The following is a 23995-nucleotide window of genomic DNA, read 5'->3' as shown; positions in this document are numbered from 1 at the left end:
TGCAACCCAAAAATGCATAGAATCCCTCGGGTTTTTTGTTTATTTTCGGATAATTGTCAGATTGGTTTTCCCTGCTTAGCCTGGTAAATAAAGTTTTAGTAGAAAGGAAAAGGTTGCGTGTAAAGTCAGATCTAGAGATCACTTGAGGTTTTTTCCGGTGTTAACGAAGTCAGAACTAAGGCGAAAGGGAATTGAAAATGAGGTGAGAATGTTGAGATACGCATGTCAGATTCACCCGTTCCTTGGGTAACCGTTGAGGGAATCTAACGGTTTAAGTTTCTTTGGGTACATTTTTGGGTGTTTAAATGCGTTCTATCTAGGTGCTACTCATATACATAATAATAATAAAGAAATTATTTGATAATATGGTGAATTTTGAGTTTGTTAACGAATATATCGATGATTGGAAAGATGTCTTGCCTCAAGTTTGAATTCTTTTATTAATGATGTCCAAAAGGGCTACACTTTTAACGGGTCGATGAAAGATATGGCTCAAAATTTCGCTGTGGGAAAACAATTGAAAAAGGACTTTAATATTACCGTTAATAATCCTGTGGTTATGGTCCCTGGTGTGATTTCAACTGGTATTGAAAGTTGGGGGGTTATTGGTGATGAAGAGTGTGATAGTGCTCCTCATTTCAGGAAAAGATTATGGGGTTCGTTTTATATGCTGAGAGTAATGGTTCTGGATAAAGTTTGTTGGTTGAAGCATGTCATGCTAGATCCCGTAACAGGCCTTGACCCGCCAAACTTTAAACTGAGAGCTGCTCAAGGTTTCGAATCAAGCGATTTTTTCGTTGCTGGTTATTGGATCTGGAATAAGATTATACAGAACTTGGGAACTATAGGTTATGAACCTGATACAATGTCTACCGCAGCTTACGATTGGAGATTAGCTTATTTAGATTTGGAGAAAAGAGATAAATATTTTACAAAATTAAAGCAAAGGATAGAGAATAATTATGCCTTGACAAATAGAAAATCTGTTCTAATAGGTCATTCAATGGGTGCACAAATTGTATTTTATTTCCTAAAATGGGTGGAAGCTTCAGGTCCTCATTATGGTAACGGTGGCTCAGACTGGGTCAATAAATATATCGATTCATTTGTTAACGTTGCAGGAACCCTATTAGGTGCGCCTAAGGCAGTGCCCGCATTGATAAGTGGTGAAATGAAAGACACCATTCAATTAAACACTATAGCAATGTATGGTTTAGAAAAGTTCTTTAGCAGAAGAGAAAGATTGGAAATGTTACGAACATGGGGCGGTATTGCATCTATGTTCCCTAAAGGTGGTAATTTAATTTGGGGGAATAGCACTTTTTCATATGAGGATAATGATGAAATAAGAGGAAATCATACCGATAAAACATTTGGTAAATTTATTTCATTTAACCAAGATACCAAAGGCAGATACAAGGAAGAGATGGACATTGAAGAATCAATCGATCTGCTTTTACAAATGTCTCCAGATTGGCTGCAAGAGAGAGTCGCATCAGAGTATGATTATGGTTACGCGACAACTGAAGAAGAATTAAAAGAGAATTCAAATGACCATAAATATTGGACTAACCCACTACAGGTCGCATTGCCTAATGCCCCGGACATGAAGGTGTACTGCATATATGGTGTTAACAATCCTACTGAGAGAGCCTATGTGTATAGAGAAGAATCTAAAAATACCAACTCTAGCAATAGTTTAAATATCACAATTGATTATAGTGATGCTGAACCTGTATTGTTGTCAAATGGTGATGGTACTGTACCGCTTATGTCACATGCCATGTGTCATAAGTGGGCTCAAGGGCAATCTGCATATAATCCAAGTGGTATGGAGATCAAAATTGTTGAAATAAACCACCAACCTGACAGATTTGATATACGTGGGGGCGCCAAGAGTGCTGAACATGTCGATATACTTGGATGTGCAGAATTGAACGAATATATCTTGAAAATCGCGGGTGGTCAGGGTGATTCCATTGAGCCAAGACAATTGACTAACCTCCCACAATGGTGTAAAAAGATACCATTTCCAATGTAGCATGGACATAAACCCTAACCGAATAGTTATTTATCCTGTTAAATTTGACATCAATTATTAAGTTGACTAAGTTTTTTATTTTTTTCTTTTCAGTGTCAAAATTACTAGTCTTTTTATGGGCTCTCTTCTACTTTATGATAGAAGAAACCCCAACTTCATTATGTTTCTTTATTCCCATAATGATTTTATTTTTTACTTTTATTTTTTATTTTTTTTTTTAGTTTTATTTTACATCAACATTTCAATTAAAAAACAGATCCGCTATTAACAGGCTCAACCTAACTAATTTACTCCCTTCGGATTCGATCAATGATCCATACAGTATAAACCCATTTGTGCCAAATACTGTCCTGAAAATTTATCTCAAAAGTTTCATCATCTTCAAGTCAAGACAAAATCGTAACCGATAAATCACAGGGCCATGATAGAGGACCCCATCAATTATTAACGTAGATATGTAGTAGATAGGTAGTGTTAAGTTAAGTCCAGGTTTTGAACGTAATCGAGAAAGATCAATACGACTCCCTATACGAAGCAGAGGGCAAGAGGGCACGAGAGAGCCAGATATTTGTAGAGAAGAAACTGAGACTACACGTTTAGACTTTTCTGCTTCGAGAGAAATTTTTCATTTTTCGTTTTGCTCTTCGAAGTACATTTCTCCTAGTGAGCCATTAACAGAGAGAGAGAGTTCTGTAGTTTCTGTCTAGCTGTCACCGATACGAAGTGAAACATTTTTTTTTTATTTGGTATTCTATTGGAGAAGTATACTGATAGAGATAATTGGAAGAGGGAATCAATCGACATACCAGTCAAATGATGATTATAATTGATGATGGGAAGCACTAGTTACAGTAGTACTTTGGGATAAAGTACTGGTGCTGCTAGGTTTAACCATTATTTATTATGTATAAATTTTTATCAGAATAGTTCGTACCAAAAGACAAAATCGTTTGGTGCAAGATTAGTAGTTGGCTGTGGGAAGAGAAGGTTTTATTGGTATTTAAATGAACCATAAACTGGTTGATTTGGATGGTGATGGTTATTGTGGGTCGTTTTGGTAATGTTTCAATTGTATTGACAAGAACCCTTTCTTAATTCGAAGTTCCCCAAGACATAGATCCAGCGCAAAGATGAAGTGTCTTTTCTTTTTGACCGTTTTCGGTATCTTAGGCTATTTGATGAATTCAGTATTTTATACTTGGTTACCAACTAATTATATTTTTGATCCAAAAACATTGAATGAAATTTGTAACACTGTTTTAGCTACTCATAACAGTTCTTCCCCAGACTTCTCCACTGAAGCTTTATTGAGAGATGTTAGAGATGGTCTAGCTGCTCATTATGGTGATGAATATATTAACAAGTACATCGAAGAAGAATGGGTTTTCAACAACGCAGGTGGTGCAATGGGTCAAATGATCATCTTGCATGCTTCAGTCACTGAATACGTTATTCTATTTGGTTCTGCTGTTGGTAATGAAGGTCATACCGGTGTTCATTTTGCCGATGATTACTTCACTATCTTACACGGTTTCCAATATGCCGCTTTACCAAATGCAACACTACCAGAAGTTTACGCTCCAGGTATGACTCATCATTTGAAGAAAGGTTATGCCAAGCAATACGCTATGTCTCAAGGTGCCTTTGCCTTAGAGTTAGCTCAAGGTTGGATCCCATGCATGTTGCCATTCGGTTTCTTAGACACTTTTTCATCAACCTTAGATCTATACACTCTTTACAGAACCGTTTACCTCACCGGAAGAGATATGATCAAGAATTTGATTGTCAACAGAAAGTTTTAGAGAACAAGACAATAGAAAGAGCAAAGAAAATCAATACCCTCCCACGACATAGAAATGCAATGCAGGCTGCCTCTTTACATTTTAACAAACTGACAGACACAAATCGGTTACTTATATTTGTCGTTATGCTAGTATGTTAGCATGGGTTCTGAGTCAGCAAAAGCTACACACAATGTCATGCCTCATTTAAACATATCTTATTTCTTTGTTCACGTTCTCTTCTACTTTTCTCCATTCCCCCCAACCCACATCACCTTATATATCTAGTCCATTTAAAGTAGATAGTACAAATGTATCAGAATACATACAATATTAAATATTAAAATCTGTTCGACCCAATGCCAAACTGGTCATTAACCAATTGACATAAATCAAATCATAATAAAAGAGAGAGAAAGAGAGTGTGTGTCTCTGTCGTCGTCATCATCTCCCATCATACCATCAGCCATGTAACTAATTACATCAGATCAGATCAGATCACAATATACGCAATCCGTATATGCGGATATGGATTTTTTCATTCAACAAATTAAAGTCAAAAAAAGTTGGTGAAAAATTGTATTAATGAATACACTTAATTGAAGTTAAGATTACGTTTATTATTAAGATATAAAGTTTATATTGATCAATTGTGTCACTCAGGTATCGATTAGGACAGTTATATTATAGCTTATTATTGTTATAATTGATTTTTGCCTAACAAAAAACAAAATACAACAAAATAATTTATCATGTCTACTCCCGTGGCTTTGAACGATTTTTCAAAAATTCCTACTATTCCAGGTGTTTCTCCCTTGACCACTGAACAATCAAGACAATCTTTTTGGTCTTCCAATCCAATTTCAAGTTTTATCATCGACACCTATAAGCAAATCCACTCTCATAGACAATCTTTGTCATTGAGCAATCCAGGTACTGTTGAAGATTTAAATAAAGAAGTCTCAAGAGATGTTTTCTTGAATCAATATTTTTTCACTGGTTTAAGAGCTGATTTAAATAAAGCTTTTTCTTTGAATCCTGCTTTCCAAACTTCTCACACTTTTTCCATCGGTTCAAATACTTTACCAACTTATGCATTCTCTGCTTTATTCGCTAATGATGATTTATTCGTTCAAGGTAATTTGGATTCTGACTATTCTTTATCTGGTAGATTAAATTATGGTTGGAACAAAAATAACATTTCAAAGATTAACGTACAAATTGCTAATGGTCAACCTTCTATGTGTCAATTGGAACAAGATTTCAAAGGTTCTGATTTCTCTGCCAACTTTAAAACTTTAAACCCTTCATTTGATTTATTCTCTGAAGAAGTATTCAATGGTGTTGCAGTAGGTTCTTTATTACAAAATATCACTCCAAATTTTGCTTTAGGTTTGGAAGTGTTATACTCTAGATCCCAAAAGGGTTCTCCAGCTGATGCAGGTGTTTCTTATTTAACTCGTTATGTTTCACCAAAGAAAGATTGGATCTTCTCTGGTCAAATGCAAGCTAATGGTGCTTTGGTCGCTTCCTTTTGGAGAAAAGTTTCTGCAAACGTCGAAGCTGGTATAGAGACTACTTTACAAGCTGGTATGATCCCAATAACCGATCCTGTCATGGGTACCCCAATTGGTATCCAACCAACCATTGAAGGTTCTACAACAATTGGTGCCAAATATGAGTACAGACAATCTGTTTACCGTGGTACCATTGATTCAAATGGTAAAGTTGCCTGCTTCTTAGAAAGAAAAATCTTACCAACTTTGTCCGTCTTATTCTGTGGTGAAATTGATCAATTCAAACAAGAAAGTAAATTGGGTTGTGGTTTGCAATTTGAAACTGCCGGTAGTCAAGAATTATTGATGATGCAACAAGGTTTGGATGCCGAAGGTAATCCATTACAAGCTCCTCCTCAATTGTAAGATTTTAAACATTAATCGAATATTAAAATGAAAAAAAAGAATACGATATTTTATTATAATGCTATTAAAATTATTTTGTTATATTTAGAATCCTAATCATTATGTTTTTTGCGAAATTCATATTTTAAGATCAAGGAAACAGGAAAAAATCACGACGTCCTTAAAAGCAATTACTTTAATGATTCTATTTCATCACCTGTCTATAGTTTACCATTTCATGTGTAATTTCGAACTTTAATTAGAATAATATCTAATATAGATCATGATTCATTTTTATCGCTTATGATTTCAAGAATAAAATGAACACATACATTTACAATACGCCTACATGCTTTTCTTGTATAATTTATAAATCATCTACACGTTTCCTCCCGACCAAATGGTCTGCAATTGCTCTTATTTCGCTCCAGTGAATTCTTTTTGGCATTCTCCTTTCAACTTCAGTTTCATACTCAAATGCCTGATGTATGGGAGTGAAAACAACTTGAGATCCCATTATGCCTAATACACAGGCAGTTTCCATATAATCTTCATTATCTAATTCGAATTCCTCGTTAGAGTCTCTGCCGCTTTTAATCTTTTGTTGATTATTTTCAATAAACACAGTTGCCTTAATAGCTAGCCTTGTTGCTCTAGTTCGATCAATTGGCGAGGAGTTACCACCTTGTTGGACATGACCTGGTAATGCTGATTTTGCATCAAATTTCCCTTCTGCTTCAACTGTGAGTATATCTGCCAACTTTTTGGCATTTAATGCTTCCGAGGCATTCGTAGTTTTTAAGATAAGCTTTCCTGATCTTGATGTACCTTGAGCTTTCTGAAATGACTGCTTTAAGGTATTGATATCACTGGATATTTGTGCTAAACTCATGCCTTCTTCCGGTACATAAGAAGCTTGAGCACCAGTACTTAATGCAGCAGACGTAGCCAAGTAACCTGAATTTCCACCTTGAACGTCTACAACAAATACCCTATCTCTAGTAGATGAAGCTGATTGTTTAATGACATCACAATATTGCACCAGGGAATTTAATGATGTATCAGCACCAAGGGAATATTCAGTGCCTGGGACATTGTTGGATAGAGTTGCTGGCACAAGTACCATTGGAATTCTAAATGCCGGATAGCTGTCTCTTGCTCTTTCTAGTTGATGAAGTGAGGTAAAAGCTTCAAATCCACCGATAAGAATTAACCCGTCAAAGCTATATTTCTGGAAGTAGTATGCAACCATTCCAATATCAGCATCAATCGGAGTGGCACGATTAGTACCCATTTCTGAGCCACCTCTCGATTCCCAACCTAAGATATCTAACCACTTCAAAGCTCTGACACTTTCATGCCTAGCTAATCCAGTGAACCCATTATATATACCATAGGGTTTATGGCCTTGAGACATACAAAATGTTGCCATCGAGAATACTGCAGCGTTCATGCCACCAGCTGGAGCACCTATGTTGACTATTGCTATTTTTAACCTTTTGCTTGGCGGAAGTCTAGGCTCATGGTGGTCAGCTCTGTTAATTGCCATAAAGTTATTGAAATGCTCAATGAACTCACAATCACGAAGTGACATTGCCTTCTTAAAGTCTTTATTTTTTATTGCTTCTGCGACACTTTTTGTCAATACAACTGAATCAACTAAAGATCTTCTGATAATTTTATTTTCACTGATAGCAATTAGTGGCGATGGGGTATCAGGTGTAGATTCAAGCACCGCATTAACAGCTTCTACACCTTGAAGAGTTGCCAATATACGATCGTAAGCAACTGCTTTACCACCTCTTTGAAGGTGACCCAAGGTAGTAATTCTAGTATCCAGATCCAGTTTATCACAGAGAGCTCTATGGATCTCAGAAGCTTTGATAGAATTCAATTCTGTATCGATAGCTCCCTCTGCAACAATAATTATTGTCGTCCTTTTACCTTTTGACCTATGCTTTTTGATTATATCACACATTTTATCTTTCCATTCTTTATGAGGTTCAGGGTTTTCTGGGATAAATATATAGTCTGCAGTTGTACAAATACCAGCTAATAATGCCAACCACCCACAATTTCTTCCCATCACTTCAATGACAAATGCTCTTGAGTGTGACAGTGCAGTTGCTTCAACATAATCAACGGCTGTGCATATTCTGTCCAAAGAAGAATATGCACCAATTGTTGCATCTGTAGAAGACATATCGTTATCAATCGAACCTACCGTACCACATACATTTAAGTATTGATACTTATCTAATTGGGCCTTTGTTATTTTCTCGTTTTGATACAGCTCTTGTACCAGGGATGGCCATTCTGAGCGAAATATATCAGCGCCTGTCAACGATCCATCACCTCCACACACTATCAATGCATCGATCCCAAACTCAATCAAATGTAAAGCACCAAGAAGTCTGCCTGCTCTTTCTTGAAATTCCTTACAACGTGCAGTACCTATATTGGTACCACCTTCAGCAAGCCATCCACGAACATCTTCCCAGAAGAATTCTTTTATATAATCAGGGCCACCTTTGACTAGACCTGCAAAACCTTCCATAATAACAAATGCTCGACAGTGCTTAAATATTGCTGACCTTACAATGGATCTGACGTTTGCATTCATTCCTGGTGCGTCGCCTCCTGATGTCATTACTGCAATCGATTTCTTGTGATTAAACACATACTTTGGCAGCGATGGATAGGTATCACTTGTAATCATCCTCGAGCTTAAGTTATTAATTGAGGTGATTTTTGCTTGCTTAACTATATGGATAGAATCTGGTGGCAATATCCTGATTGCACTAACTGAATTCTTTGTTGACGTGACAGCAACTAGATTTCCTAATGGATCAATAGTATAAATGATCAATGGCACTAATTCGGTTGGATAATGTCTATATTTTGCCTTTAGAGATACTAAAGCCTTTTCATTCTCATGAATGTCGTCAGTGGAAAATACTAGTGATCTAGCAACCATTGTTCTCCAATCTTGACCACTGACATTTGATTCTAATTTTTCTATTTGTTTATCTATCTGTTGTTGTTTTTGTCCATTCTCTTCTAGAATCACCTTCAATGTGACATCTGGATTTGACAATGTACAGTAATAGATAGAGTCTGAAGATATCTTTAACTTTAAAAATTTATTGTAAAATTCGATTGTTTTGACATAAGACTTTCTTGAATATGAATAAAAGGTACAAAACGTTGTACCATTAACCAGAGGAAAGTTTTTCTCCATAATTTTAATTTTCTAATTTATTATATCCCAGTTAGACAAATGACTATGACAACAATAAATGCTTCTTAATCAAGAGTAAATCCAAATGAATAATCGAATATAAAGTGGACTAATATCCATAATTATATTCTTACAATCAATCAATTCAATAATTGGTAAAATTTGTTTAAAAGTGTCAGTCTTTTAAAAGTTTTCAAAATGCCTCATCAAAAGGTATTCCATTGTAAATAAAAATAAATTCAGAAACCTATTTCTTGATTATAGACACCCCCCTTCCCCAACCACTACTCATGTTTATTGGTATTAATGCTTTTATCTTTTAAAAAGAACAACCCTATTGTTAAAGCAGTGTTAATACTTTGTGAGGTTCATCGCTTTCTTTCAACACGCCTGAATTAGGGGACTGAAGGCTTCAATTAAAGAGATTGCATTGCTATTATCAAAAACCCTGTCTTTAGCAAAATAATATTTCAGTCATGTTATTTACCAGCTAACAGGCAATCGATTGTTTCCATTCCAGGCAAGGGACATCCATATAATATCCAAAAATCAAATCACTGAAAAGCCCAGCTCTAAATATTACTGTTAACGAATGTTTTATTTGTTATAGTTACTTTACTAATTATCTACGTATAACTATCAAAGTCGAAGTATGTATAGCATGTCCAAATCCTTTCAAATTAATCATAATATCATATAGTGACAAACATACTACAAACAAAACCTTACATAAGTTAATTTTCTCATGAAAACATTTAAAAGGTCTGTAATATGTTAAAATTAAACACACAGACCGTGTGGAACAACTTCAATTGAATATCCATCCGGATCTTTCAAAAATGCCAAGTTCTTCATCTTACCTTGGTTGAACTTTGGTGCCCAAGTAATTTTATCACCGTATTTTTCTTCTATTTCTGAACATAGTTTGGATGGATCTGTACAACTAACACAAATATGGCCATAACCTTGTGGAGCTTGATTACCATTGTGATAGGAAAAATCTGGATCATTTTCAGTACCCCAATTGTGACATAATTCCAAAATACCTTCCATGGATAACCAACTTTCACCTTCTGGTATATCATAACCTAAAAAGTAATTTGTAAATTTTGCATTCGCATGTTCACTAATCTTGTGAATTTTCATACCCAAAACATTCTGGTAAAAGTCTAAAGTTTTTGATGGATCTTTAATACGAATCATAGTGTGGTTAAATCTCATACCAACATCCTTTGTTGGTAGGGTATTACCATGCTTGTTGTTTAAATAACCAATCAATTCAATCCAATATCCATCTGGATCTAGTGCAAAGGCAATATCTTTTTGTCTACCATCAGATAATTTCTTTTGAAATGCAACACCTTTAGCTTCTAAGTCATTACATTCCTTTTCAACGTCTGCAACTGCAAAACAAATATGACCAAAACCACGATGTGGCTCAACATTACCATTGTTAATTTTAAATTCTGGATCACTTTCACTACCCCAATTGTGAGTTAATTCCAAAATACCTTCAGAAGAGAAGACATCTGGTTCATTGTGACAATTTGTCTTCATATTGTCCTTTGGGAAAGACAAGAAGTACAAACTGAATTTCATATCAGGGAAATCCTTTTTGGCGTGCAATTTCATTCCAAAATTCTTCTCATAGAATTCGACACTTCTAACAGGATCCTTAACTCTTAAACAAGTATGGTTAAAGGTCAAGGATGGATCATTATGAGCTGCTTCAATCTTGATGGAAAAGTCCTTATTTGAAGATGTCATCTTGAAAAACCTTATACTATTCGGAAAGAATGTTCTACCAGTAAACAAAATTGGAGCAATTGGCAGTATAACTAACTTCAATAGTTCCTATGGAATTCAAATTGCTTTCCTCCACTATTAATCAAGTCTATTGAAAGGTTTCCATTTTTTATATATTAGTAAGACCTTTTAATTTGGTAAATTTACATTGGCTGTTGCGGACCCTTTAGAATATCGAAATTTCACAGGTTTCACGTGACTTAACAGTAACATGTATTTATTAACTAACCATGATAGTGTCATACAAGCATTACAATTCAGATACTATAAATACCATCATATCTGATTGCTTAAATAACTTGAACTTTTATCAATTGATCGTATTTTTGGGTCTTTCTACTACATTTCCGACATGAACTGAAGCAAGCTATTGACACATTAACTCTTATATGCTCCAACTAGATTCATATTTTATATAAACAGTTACTAGAGATAAATCAATGCCGTGATATGCTTTTAAATGTGCTATCCCTCTATATAAATAAAAATTGTTACATGATTTCCTTTTGGAATAATAGTCTATAAATTAATTAAATTCATTATTTGGTTTGAATATTTGCGGCACCATTTCTGATAGCCATGATTCTTTGATTATAGGCATACAAACTCTTGCAAATTCCTTAGTGGTTAACATCAACTGCTGGTACAAAATATATTTGGATGGCTTCTTTGCATTTTCCTTTTGCTGTTGAAACACGACACTTGAAGGATGAATTGTGACCTCTAACCCACTGCTATTCTTTGTTGAGACTGTCTTATACCCAGATGTACCTAACTTTGCAATGTTCATAGGGAACCCACTGATAAAACATTTGATTATTTTTATTTCCATACTCTGGGTAGGATCCACTAATTCTTTTAGTGCCTTTTCATTCATGGAAACTAGACCCATTTTATCACAGAACTTCCATAATTGATTCCTGATATCTCTAACTCTCGATAGAGTTTTAAATTGGACTTTATGATCTTTGCACCACATTTTTGAATAGTTTGAATTTTTCCATTCATCATATATTTTCAGATATAGTAAATGATCACTAGTCGTCTCACCTACAATACTCTTCAAAGAATCCCTAGAGTTCCCCACAAACAAGGACGTCGTTTCATGTAACATTGATACAATTGTAATGCATTGTTCCAAAACACCATTTGCTGTCTCATTGTATGCAGCAGTATATATTACTTTGGCAAATTCTGGTTCACAAGGAAATTGACACATTAGTCTACCTAACCTAGTTATCGAGCCTTTACTATTCAAGGCTCCCAAAACATATAGAATTTCCAATGATTTTGAAAGTGATGGGATACTTGGTTTATCTAATAATGGGAAGTTAATTAAATCAGTGATTCCTAATGATAGCAATAGTAATACAATACTAGAAATATTGGTTCTAATAATTTCAGGCTTTGGTGTTGCTTCCAATTCATGATAATATGACCATTTAGTAAATAATCTAAAACATTTACCAGGGCCAACACGTCCTGCTCTACCTGCCCTCTGATCAACAGATGCCTTTGAACAAGCGACTGTCAATAGCTGTGTCATCCCCGTTGTTGGAACATATGAATTCTCTTTAACAAAACCTGGGTCAACTACATATTTGATACCATTAATAGTAAGAGAAGTTTCTGCAATATTTGTCGCAAGTACAATTTTACGACAACCTTCTGGTGTCTTTTCAAATATCTTTTGTTGTTGCTCTTGTGGTAAATTAGCGTAAATAGGAGTAACTAGCATTTCTGGAACTCTTGAACCTAATTTATGTGCTATTTCCTCTATTCTTTCCTTTGTAGATTCGATTTCCTCTTGACCAGTTAGGAATACCAATATATCACCAGGCAGTGGTTGAGTGGTATGTATTTGAAATATAGTTGTAATCGCTGCATGGAGGTAGTTTGCCTCTGGCTGTACTGTATAATGAATATCTACTGGGAATCTTCTACCTGGAACATTGAAGATGGGACAATCATAAAAAAATTTAGAAAACTTTGAAGCATTCATTGTAGCAGATGAAATAATTAATTTTAGATCCTTTCTATGTAATAAAATATCCTTTAATAACCCTAATAATATATCAGTTGCCAAAGTACGTTCATGAGCTTCGTCAATCATAATACAGGAATAATTTTTCAGTTCTGGATCTGACAAAAATTCTCTCAGAAGCATACCATCTGTCATATATTTCAAGATTGTTGTATTTGGGGTTGTTTTGTCTTCAAAACGAATGGAATAACCAACTTCCTTTCCCAAAACTACTCCCATTTCATCTGCGACTCTTGCTGCTACTGATGTAGCAGCAACTCTTCTTGGTTGGGTGACAGCAATTTGTAAAGTACCATTTTTGGTATAGCCATCTTCTACCAAATATTGTGGTAACTGAGTAGTTTTACCAGAACCTGTTTCACCCACGACAATCAACACTTGATGATCCTTTATTGCCTGCAATAATTGGGATCTGTACTGATATACAGGTAGTGATTTTCTACCTTGTTGAATATCTAACAACCTTTCTTGTTCTTTATTTATATTTTCAAGAAGTTCATTTTCATATTCCGATTCCTCATCTTTTAAAAGGTCATCTCCGTCATTAGTAAAGTCAATCATAGCCTCTGTATCAAATACAAATTCATAATCTTTAGAATTTTCAACATGAATTTCATCAATATCATTTTTCTTTAATGCTATTTGTAATTGTTGTTCTTCCCATTCCAAATTTTTCTTTAGTTTGGCATTAGCATATACTCCCTGTCTATTATTTAGCAACCTTTTCTTATATTCTAAACTTGAAGATCCACCTTCATCATTGGATTGGAGATTATCTAGTATAGTAAATGATTTATTATTATTTATATTTTTTTTCTCCTCTATAATACTTATGATTGATTTTTTCAAATTAATCTCATCTTGCTCTCTTTTGGATAAATTCTCCCATCCATATTTCTCAACGTCTTCTTCCAACAATACCAATTCTCTTTTCAAACTTTCATATTTTTGTTCCTCTCTGGCATTTAAATACCGTTGTCTTGCCAATAACCTAATATCATTTAAGTCTTCCTCTATCCCACTCTTAGCGTCTCCTTCAACAGATGGTTTTTCAACAGATGACTTTTCAACTCCAACAACTTCATCAACTTTATCCTCAAGTTCAACCACTGGTGTTTCATCAACTACTTTCTCATAGGTTTCCCTAACTCTTCTTTTACCTTTACCTCTCAGTGTATCCATATTTCTTTACCAAATATTTCCAGAACTTTCAGCAATCTGTCTTTATAGTAACAAAAAAAACCTGGAACGAAAAGAACCTAATACTTGATACTATGGTATTCTGATCAACCATATACCATGTTAATACCTTCCTCATCCACTTAGTTAACACCTCTTGTTTTATATCAATTTGAAATCCAACTTGATTCGAAGTGTTACAACTAATCGATGACATTGACGTCATTATTTTACGCCTTGATAGATGCAGTTGGAAAATTTTGAAAAATTGCAAGCTCATCGCATCGCATTTTTGGGAAATTCGAAAATTTCTGATCTAGAACCAAGAATATAAAGATGGAATTGGTTAAAAGGTTTGGTTGATTGGAGAATATAATTCCATTAAGTTAGGTAGATTTGGTTTTTAGTTTGAGCCGGTTCATTTAGGTTGGTATTAGAGAAAAACTGAAGAAAATTGGATAAGATTCGAGATGTCTAACGTCGTTGATGAATCGAACTTTTTATCACCGATGATGGATGGTGGTTCTGGTTCAATGATTACCAAAGAAAGAAGAAGAAGTTCAGTAATCTCAATGGAGTCTGGGAAGACTAAATATATGCCTCCTTGGACCACTCCTTATATTATTGGTATTGGTGGTACTTCTGGTTCAGGTAAGACTAGTGTTGCTGCCAAGATTGTTTCATCTATCGATGTTCCATGGACAGTTTTGATATCGATGGATAATTTTTACAAGCCTCTTAATCAAGAAGATCGTAAGAGGGCTTTTGCTAATGAGTATGATTTTGATGAACCCGCTGCCATCGATACCGATTTAGCTTATGAGTGTATCTTATCTTTAAAGGAAGGTAAAAAGACTACTATTCCAGTTTATAGTTTTATTAATCATAATAGGGATCCTGATAAAAGCATAAATATTTATGGTGCTAGTGTTATCATCATTGAAGGTCTATATGCATTATACGATAAAAGATTAATGGATTTAATGGATCTAAAAATATTTGTTGATGCAGACTTAGACGTTTGTTTAGCAAGAAGATTATCCAGAGATATCGTCTCTAGAGGAAGAGACCTTGCCGGTTGTATTCAACAGTGGGAAAGATTTGTTAAACCTGATGCAGTCAAGTATATCAGACCTACAATGGGGAATGCAGACGCAATTGTTCCATCTTTGGCTGACAATAGCGTTGCTGTACAACTTTTAATTAGTCATATCAGAATAAAACTACGGTTAAAATCACAAGAACATTTATCCGAACTAATCAAGTTGGGTAATTCAGATTTGAGAGACATATCTACACTCAATACAGTCCATGTCCTGGAACAAACTAACCAAGTCAGATCCATCATGACTATGCTATTAGACAAAAACTTAAAAAGAGATGATTTTGTTTTCTATTTTGATCGTATTAGTTCTATATTAGTTTCAAATGCATTAAATGATATCCCAATCAAAGAATTGGTTACCATTGAAACCCCAGAAGGTAATACAATAAACGATGCAATCAAATGTGACTTTAATTCAGTCATGGCTGTAAACATCATTCGTTCAGGTGATTGCTTCATGAGATCACTCAAAAATACTATCCCAAGTATTGTCATCGGTAAATTATTAATTCAATCAGATTCTCAAACTGGAGAACCCCAATTACATTGCGAGTTTTTACCTCCTGAAATTAAAGAATATAAAACCGTTTTCCTAATGGAGGCTCATATCATCACTGGTGCTGCATCAATCATGGCAATTCAAGTTTTACTTGACCACGATATCCCATTAGAAAATATCAAATTAGTAGTATTCATAGCTACTGAACTAGGTATTAAACGTATCTTAAATGCATTCAATGACAAGATTAACATCTTCGCAGGTAAAATTGTAACTACAAAAGAAATTCAAAATGAAGGTTGCGAATGGTCTATTACTAAATTCATCGATACCAGATATTTTGGATGTAATTAGTTTTTCCAATCCAGAATTATTAATATAATTCTCATTTTTCATGAAAATGTTATATATATTACATCTATCTAAAATAATATTGCACTTTATTTAATCAATAAATCTTAACTCATTGTTGAGTTCTGTAAATTATTTATATCAATACTGTCATTATGGTCAACCTTAACAATGGTAAGCTCTTCTCTAGTCTCTTTTAAATGCTGAAATATTGTAAGCTCATAGCAGTCATAAAAAAAGAAAAAGTGAAAAAGTACTTAAGAACTGATAGGTGATGGTTATGAATATTTGTTTGATCTAATGGGATAGGATAATCATATAAGCAATAAATAAGGTTAAAATGGTTCTATATGCTGGTAAGTTAGTCTTGGCCCCTATGGTTAGAGCTGGTGAGTTGCCAACAAGACTTTTAGCATTACAACATGGTGCGGATTTATTATGGACTCCAGAAATTATTGATAAGAAGCTAATTCAATGTACTAGAGAAGAAAATAAGAATCTAGATACTGTAGATTTTATTATTCCATCCAAGACAGATAATAAGCCATCTACTTTGGTATTTAGAACTTTCCCTAAGAATGAACAAGGGAAATTAATTTTTCAAATGGGTACCTCATCACCTACCTTAGCAGTTGAGGCTGCTTTAAAGATAGTAAATGATGTAGATGGAATTGACATTAATGCAGGCTGCCCTAAACATTTTTCTATTCATTCAGGTATGGGAGCAGCATTATTGAAAACTCCGGATATTTTATGCTCTATTTTAGAAAACCTTGTCTCAAAAGTGGGCAAACCATATAATAAGCCAATTAGTGTGAAAATAAGAATCCTAGACGATAAAGAAACTACAGTTGCATTGGTCGAAAGATTATGCACTACTGGGATATCAAATTTAACTGTCCATTGCAGAACAACACCAATGAGAAATAGGGAAGCACCAATAAGAGATTATATTCCAAGCATTAAAGAAATTTGTGAGAAGAATAATGTATCTCTAATAATGAATGGTGCTATAAAAAACAAAGTTCATTTTAAGGAATTAAGAGAAGAACTAGGGTTATCCAAAGATATTGGTGGTATGATTGCAGAGTGTGCCGAAACTAATCCAACAGTTTTCTCACAAAATCCATTAATGTGGTATGATGTTTGTAAACAATACATCAAGATAGCTAATGAATTCGAAAATATTATTGGGAACACAAAGTATATGTTGAATAGAATTATTCCAGGGAAATCTGAGTTTTATCAATATATCTCTAAATGTAAAAATATGGAGGAGATTAATCACGTAATTGATCAAATTGGTCCAGATGGTACTGTCATAAACGATCCAACTGAATATTTGGCTAAACGTAGAGAAGAAGAAAAATTAACTAAAAAAAGAGAAAATGATATGAAGTCACAGATGAATAATGGAAAGAAAAAACACTTTTTGAAGAATACTTCCGCTGAGCCTAAAGCTAAGAAATTTAAAGCAGAAGTATCAAGTTAAGAAAAACTGTTCATTACGTCTATAACATATGAATATTAATTTTTGATATATATTTATATAATTTTATAAAAGTCTCCAAATATCATGTAATAATGCACTCATTTAAATATTCATTTTGGAATTTTACATTAAGTTATTCGTCATTTAAACTCTTGACAATCTTGTCCCTCTCAGCTTTAGGTAAATTTTTTAAGATTTTAGTAATCTTATCCATACCTTCCTCTTCGTTTTTAATAATCGAATCAGAAACCTTCTGCATGAAAGAATCAAATGCCAATGAACATAACTTCTTCACTAATTTGTTGTAATTTAACTCAAGCCATTCCGTGACTTTTCTATCATCATTACTAGATATATTTGGAGGATACCAACTTTGCAATATTGACATTAATTCAGATCTGGGAACTTTATCTACATTTTTTAAAGCAGTTCTCATCAAGTATTCTTCAAGCAAACGTCTCTTTAACCTCCAATAGAAAAACCTACGTGAATTAACCCATTTGACTTCCTTTTTGATGACACCTTTTGCCAGCATACGTGTTGTTCTATCGTGTAGATCTGCGAACTGCACAGCAATTTGAGTGTATATAGGAAGCAATTGCTTCTCACGATCTTTTAATTTCTCAGAAACATTTCCGAATTCACTATCTTTACATGAAAGCTGTTGTAATTTATCATGTAAACATTTATAAGTCTTATCAAGCCTTCGCATAGTTGACAATATTTTTTCCTTACGGTATTTAATCCCAACCATTGCTTTTGGCTTTTACATTCTTGCTCTTGCACTAGAATCAGCAAACATTTCCATCTGATCAGGGTTAATTGATGGATCAACAACAACCCAAGAACCGCCTCTCAACTCACCAGTTGGTGGTACATATATAATAATTGGTTGATTATACTTCACTAAGGAATCCACAATATATGAACCATATTTTAACACCTCATCAAACATATCCCTTTGCCCACCTGAGAAACCTCTCCAGTTCGCAAATATAATTAGTGGCAATTGTTCGCCCTTATTAAAATCGTTTATAGCTTGGGCAGTTTTGTAGGCAGAATTTGGATACCAAACTTGGCCAGCCTCATATATCACTACTTCGGTCGACTCTGGATTTGCTGGGTCTGCCGGAATCGTGCTTTTGAAAGTATTGGTATCTACTGCAATCACACCTACAGCAATACCACCCAAACGAGCTCTTCCTACAACCACGCCCTCAGCCCATCCTGATAAAGTTTCAAAAAATGAACCCTTATCAAATAAGCCACATTCAAAATGATCTCCTATATAACGACCTTCAATCATCCACCTGACATCATACGCTTCCTTTGATTCAGGAACATATTCAACATCACGGTTCCAGGGATCCTTTGAATCAATAACTGGAACAGGAGCATCTCGTTTTTCTGGAACATATGACAACCATCTTATTACAGAATATACTGCCTCATAGTCATTTTGCGCTGTTAAATGAGAAATACCATTTTTATACATAATCTGAGTTCCACCTAACTGCAAATTAGAACTGTAAACAGGATAACCTAACAATTTATTAATGGCAGAGGCGCCTGTTAAAATAATTGGTCGTCCTTCCACTTGAATAGCTCTTTGGCCTAGACGCACAAGATATGCACCTATACCGACAGATCTTGCAGTGACAATAGTAATAGTAAAAATATCATTATAGGCTCTTGCTGTAGAACCAGCAATCAACGCCGAACCTTGAAGTGATTCTACACCTATACCGTCATCAGATCCAATAATTGCTTTTATCATATGTTTAGTTTTACCACATTCAATTACACGTTCGGTTACAATGGAATCTTCTTTGCCAGTTTTCTTCAAATAATCCATATTTTCGTCACTTATGTATAGGTAACTGTAACCTTTTGTGAAGTCATTGGTATCTTTCCACTCAACATCAAATAGGGGAATTAAGTCTTCTGCTATTCCAATTCTTGCACCGGAATTTGCTGAAATATATACTCTAGGGATACCAAGATTACGACAGTATTCAGTTACTTTATTAAAGAATTTATCTTCACGGACACTAAAGGAGCCAAACTTAAATGAAATATCATTGGCTAAAACTACAATTTCACGACCGTTTGGATATTCAGGTGTTTTCATGTGAATTTTAAACGCAACTGTTCCAATATCGTTAGTTCCTGGTCGCGGAGTCTGTTCTATTAAATCTCCGTTATCATTCTGGATTAGTTCCCTAACGGTAAAATGATTAAATGGCGGGCATGCCCATAATAAATTATTGCTCCATTGATCTAGAACAGCTTGACGAAACAAATTGGGGAAATCATATACGTAGGTTGTTCCCATTAAATATGCCTTATGACGTTTAGGTTGAAGCCATCTTTCTACATTATATGGAGAAGCAATGGATATACCCTGGAGCGGACCTTCTTTCCCAATTGAAATTAAATTAATTGTTGTACTCGAAGTAGCCATTTCTTTATATAGATATGTCTGAACATTGTAACGACTAATATTATCTCTGACAAATCTAATAAAAACTGGCTTCTTTGACACAGGGTCCCTTGCAACAATTCTGATTTCAATAGAGGTAACCCTAACATCATTTAATTTTTGCTCTAACCTATTAAATATGTTTTTGAATATTTTTTGGAGAGTATACGGCGATATATCAAAAATTGCATTATAAAAAATGAAAATATGATTTAAGTCTGAATCAATCGTGTCGCAAGCATTTAAATTATTAAAGACGTCTACCATTAGATGTTCAGTTTTGCTATTCAAATAATCATGTATCGATATCTCATCTGAGAATCTTGGGGTACGAATAATACATCTCGTAAAAAACCTGTTATCAAAATTTGATAACCTACTTCTAGCACCATATACTCTCATATTCTTGTTTTCCGTACTTATGTGTTTAGTTTCAAAATTTGACAGTCTATCTAATTCTAACTGATCATACAAAGCAGGGTCAATGTCACGAAGTTTTGGAATTTCTTCAAATGTTCCTCCTCTAAATGTAAAGTATTTTGGGTATTGGTTTAATTTAGATATATACATAAAAGTGATCTGATTTGTTCCAACCTCCAAGAGAAGATCTTTATTCTCTTCAATAGTCTCTTTCAAATAGATAAAAATTTCATCAGGATCATTACAATCTTTAAAAGAATTAATGTAAACTGTAAAATTCTTATTCTTGCTTATACTGCCAGTATGAATATTTGTAAAAATATGACCATTGGACAGTTCTACTAAAATAGTACGTAGTTCAGATAAGCACCCAACAGTTATGAGGTAACTAGATTTCAATGACTGATCCTTATCAATAGAAAGATTAAACGTATCGGATATTGGTAGAATCTTATTTTTTTTATCAAATGAGGTTGAATGAGATGAATCAAAGATAGTAGAAGCATTCTGATATTTCCAGTGACATATTATGTTATGATTGAATCTTTGCATTTTAATTTCACTCACACCAAAACCACTATAAGAACGACGAATATAAACGTATGCTGCCGTTGATGCTAATTTTATATTGGGATTCGAGAGAAAAGGAAATAAAATATCAAATATAACAGTATTTGTATTTATTAGGTTTTCTAAATTTTGCGTACTACTGTCTAATAAATTGATTTCATTACCTTGTATAACAACATCCTTTGATGATTCAGATAGGGATCTCTCTACATTTCCATTTCTCTCTCTTATTGATGGTAAAGTACCTTGAATTAACATTTGTCTTGCTCTCAATGAAATTTCAGAGTTAGACTTAGCTTTCAAGTCGGATAACAGTTTCAAAGAAGGTGACAATAAAGAGGTCACCTCTAGAGAAATTTTATAGACAGGTTGATAATGATTTAGAATTTCCATTACAAGTTTATTTTTTGCCTTAACATTAGAATGTGATAGGACAATATCGACTATTTTGTTTAAATCATCATGATAATGTTCCCTTAGCTCTAAAATAACACTCTCATCTGTGACAGTATCTACCTGAAATAGCTTCTCAACAGCATAATACTGTTTTAACAAGCTGACGAATACAGAATGCTCGTGTTTATGTAGTCCATTTAAATAACGACCAGTGATGTCTAATAGGGGACTGATGTTTTTCAATAATAAAAAATCTGAATGATGTTTTTCAGCAGCCGTCACTAATAAATCTTGAATTTTCTCAGAAGGAAATATTTCAGTTGTGCTAGAAGCTTCTTGCACTAGGTTATTAATTTTTTCATCTAATTCATAAGGTATTTTAGAGTGCAACCCAGACATATGTAGTTTCCATTCAGAGAAAGGAAGACGTGGATCCCTTAACAAATGAACTAAATCTTTTACGAGGGACTTGATTTCAGTTCTTGATTCGTATCCATTTAAGATATTTTCCAATTTTGATACCAAACTTTTAAACCTATGTGCTTTTTTTGTACCTTCTACTATAGGTGAGCCTAAGTCAGGTAATTTACCGCTAAACAGTATAGGATGTTTGACGTTAGATTTATTATCCAATTCCAAATTGGCAATTGTATCCCCTACTGAAACTATTGAACCTGGTTGCTTTAAGTGGTGAACAATACCATCTTCTTCAGAAATTAATGGGAGTTGCATCTTCATTACTTCGATTTCAGCAAATGGTTCTCCTGGTTTTATGCGTTCGCCATCTTCTACAAGATATTTAACAAGCTTTCCCGGAGATGGTGTCCTAAGCTTTGTAGGATCATTTTCATCTTCTAAAACTGCTGTCTTAGAGTCAATTAATAATCTGGTAGATGTAGCTTCTTTTCTCCAATAAACCATATGTGATAAGCCTCCAAGATTTATTAGTAAGCCATTATCTGATAATTTTCTGACACTAACCTCACAAATGGAATCATTTATTTCTAGCGTAAATCTATCATGGGCAGATATAGTTACATCGAATTTATATTGGATACCTTCATAAATGAAATCAACTGTGAATATAGTTGGTAATTTTGATGGGAAAAGAATATGTCCCTTTTGCAATGAATTAATATATTCTGATCTGCTAGATTCTGAAGCTACAAATGCCTTTGTAACAGCTCCGCATATAACAGAAAGAAGTGAGTCTGGTTTGTTTGACGTAGTCTTGTGTGAAATTAAATTATCTAACCATCCTGTAGTTATTTTTTGCTCTTTGAAATCTTTCGCTTCAAGCAGCTTTGATAAATATTCAACAGTAGTTCTTAAATTCCCTCTAACTGATAAATTTTTTAACGCTATGACCAATTCTTTTCTAGATTTATCTCTATCATCAGTCATAGAAAATAAATGACCAAATTGGGAATCAGAGAAAGAATGAATGCTACTTTTGCTGCCTACAGAGAAATAACCCCATACGTTCGAGGATGATCTGAAATTTAGTTCTTCTAAAGTACCGCTAGAGGGCTTAAAACCTTTATCTGGATCTTCCGCATTTATTCTACATGAAATACAATGACCCTTGGGTGTTGGCCATTTTTGCCGTATTCTTGATTCATTGGTTTTAAACTCAAAATCAATATCAGTTGCTGAATCCGGATCTACGCCATACAAATATCTGATATCTTTTATCCTGTGCATTGGAATTCCCATTGCAATTTGCAATTGGGCAGCTGGTAAATTTACCCCCGAAATCATTTCTGTTGTTGGATGTTCTACTTGAAGCCTTGGATTTATTTCTAGAAAGTAGTATTTATCCTCTTCCTGAGAGTATAAAAATTCGACAGTACCTGCTGAAACGTAACCTACTAGTTTTCCTAATTTTACTGCATCCTTTTCCATCATTCGAAAAGTTCTTTCAGGAGCAACTGTAACTGGAGCTTCTTCTATAATTTTTTGATGTCTTCTCTGCACAGAACAATCTCTACCAAATAGTGAAATGTTAGTACCATATTGATCTGCTAAAATTTGAACTTCTAAATGTCTTGAGTCTGGAGCTAACTTCATTATGAATATCGGAGATCTCGGTAATTCTGCAGCTGCTTGATGATAAAGAGAGATGAAATCCCTTTCATGTTCAACTTTTCGAAGGCCTTTCCCACCACCACCACCTGAAGCTTTTATCATTACAGGAAAGCCTATTTTTTTAGCCTTCTCAAGACCATCGTGTGGTGAAGTACAGCACGCTTCTGAATATACTTGATCATTTACAGAGATAATGCCAGTGGAATTCTTTTTTTCAATTTCTTTTAAACCAGATCCTGACCATGGGACACAAGGAATATCAGCACTTTGAGCTACAATAGTACTTGAAATTTTATCACCAATTGATCTCATTGCATTTGCAGGAGGTCCAATAAATACAATTTTATTTTTAGTTTGAGCTAATAACTCAGGCAGATGCGGATTCTCTGAAGCATGTCCCCAACCTGCCCAGACTGCATCAACTTTACATCTCTCCGCGATGTCCACAATTAAATCAACATTAGCATAGTTGTTATTATTTGTTCCACCGGGCACGTCTACATATTGATCTGCCATCCTAATATACTCAGCATTTGCATCAAAATCTTCAGGAGTAGCCATTACTACGAATTTTATTATTCTTTCATCACCAAAAGTCT

The 23995-nt window shown here is 34.3% G+C and overlaps 7 protein-coding genes, 1 pseudogene and 1 further gene across 7 annotated transcripts, besides 2 other annotated features; 5 read left to right on the top strand and 4 right to left on the bottom strand.

Moving 5' to 3' along the window:
• Positions 1-275: 275 nt before the first annotated feature.
• Kpol_1060p16pseudo lies at positions 276-2041 on the top strand (annotated as a pseudogene).
• Positions 2042-3171: 1130 nt separating this feature from the next.
• Positions 3172-3843, top strand: ERG2 (C-8 sterol isomerase ERG2; the record flags this gene model as incomplete). Its single annotated transcript, XM_001645169.1, has 1 exon — positions 3172-3843. One exon carries the CDS (start codon positions 3172-3174, stop codon positions 3841-3843), a length of 672 nt encoding a protein of 223 aa, XP_001645219.1.
• Positions 3844-4574: 731 nt separating this feature from the next.
• Positions 4575-5744, top strand: TOM40 (TOM complex pore protein TOM40; the record flags this gene model as incomplete). Its single annotated transcript, XM_001645168.1, has 1 exon — positions 4575-5744. One exon carries the CDS (start codon positions 4575-4577, stop codon positions 5742-5744), a length of 1170 nt encoding a protein of 389 aa, XP_001645218.1.
• A 346-nt stretch (positions 5745-6090) lies between these two features.
• Positions 6091-8964, bottom strand: Kpol_1060p13 (uncharacterized protein; the record flags this gene model as incomplete). Its single annotated transcript, XM_001645167.1, has 1 exon — positions 6091-8964. The coding sequence occupies one exon, from the start codon at positions 8962-8964 to the stop codon at positions 6091-6093; it is 2874 nt and encodes a 957-aa protein (XP_001645217.1).
• A 780-nt stretch (positions 8965-9744) lies between these two features.
• On the bottom strand, positions 9745-10731 carry GLO1 (lactoylglutathione lyase GLO1; the record flags this gene model as incomplete). The annotated part of the gene is made up of 1 exon (XM_001645166.1): positions 9745-10731. The coding sequence occupies one exon, from the start codon at positions 10729-10731 to the stop codon at positions 9745-9747; it is 987 nt and encodes a 328-aa protein (XP_001645216.1).
• Positions 10732-11296: 565 nt separating this feature from the next.
• On the bottom strand, positions 11297-13996 carry PRP2 (DEAH-box RNA-dependent ATPase PRP2; the record flags this gene model as incomplete). Its single annotated transcript, XM_001645165.1, has 1 exon — positions 11297-13996. One exon carries the CDS (start codon positions 13994-13996, stop codon positions 11297-11299), a length of 2700 nt encoding a protein of 899 aa, XP_001645215.1.
• A 467-nt stretch (positions 13997-14463) lies between these two features.
• On the top strand, positions 14464-15951 carry URK1 (uridine kinase URK1; the record flags this gene model as incomplete). Its single annotated transcript, XM_001645164.1, has 1 exon — positions 14464-15951. One exon carries the CDS (start codon positions 14464-14466, stop codon positions 15949-15951), a length of 1488 nt encoding a protein of 495 aa, XP_001645214.1.
• Positions 15952-16288: 337 nt separating this feature from the next.
• SMM1 (tRNA-dihydrouridine(20) synthase (NAD(+))) lies at positions 16289-17440 on the top strand (the record flags this gene model as incomplete). The annotated part of the gene is made up of 1 exon (XM_001645163.1): positions 16289-17440. One exon carries the CDS (start codon positions 16289-16291, stop codon positions 17438-17440), a length of 1152 nt encoding a protein of 383 aa, XP_001645213.1.
• Positions 17441-17573: 133 nt separating this feature from the next.
• Positions 17574-18206: a sequence feature (similar to hypothetical protein; correction of possible frameshift sequencing error~similar to Saccharomyces cerevisiae HFA1 (YMR207C) and ACC1 (YNR016C)).
• Positions 17574-23957, bottom strand: Kpol_1060p8 (the record flags this gene model as incomplete).
• Positions 18210-23957: a sequence feature (similar to hypothetical protein; correction of possible frameshift sequencing error~similar to Saccharomyces cerevisiae HFA1 (YMR207C) and ACC1 (YNR016C)).
• Positions 23958-23995: the final 38 nt, after the last annotated feature.

The sequence above is a fragment of the Vanderwaltozyma polyspora genome, genomic scaffold (genome assembly GCF_000150035.1).
Source record: "Vanderwaltozyma polyspora DSM 70294 KpolScaffold1060 genomic scaffold, whole genome shotgun sequence".
Lineage (NCBI taxonomy): Eukaryota > Fungi > Ascomycota > Saccharomycetes > Saccharomycetales > Saccharomycetaceae > Vanderwaltozyma > Vanderwaltozyma polyspora.
This window is presented reverse-complemented; position numbering and strand designations above follow the sequence as displayed.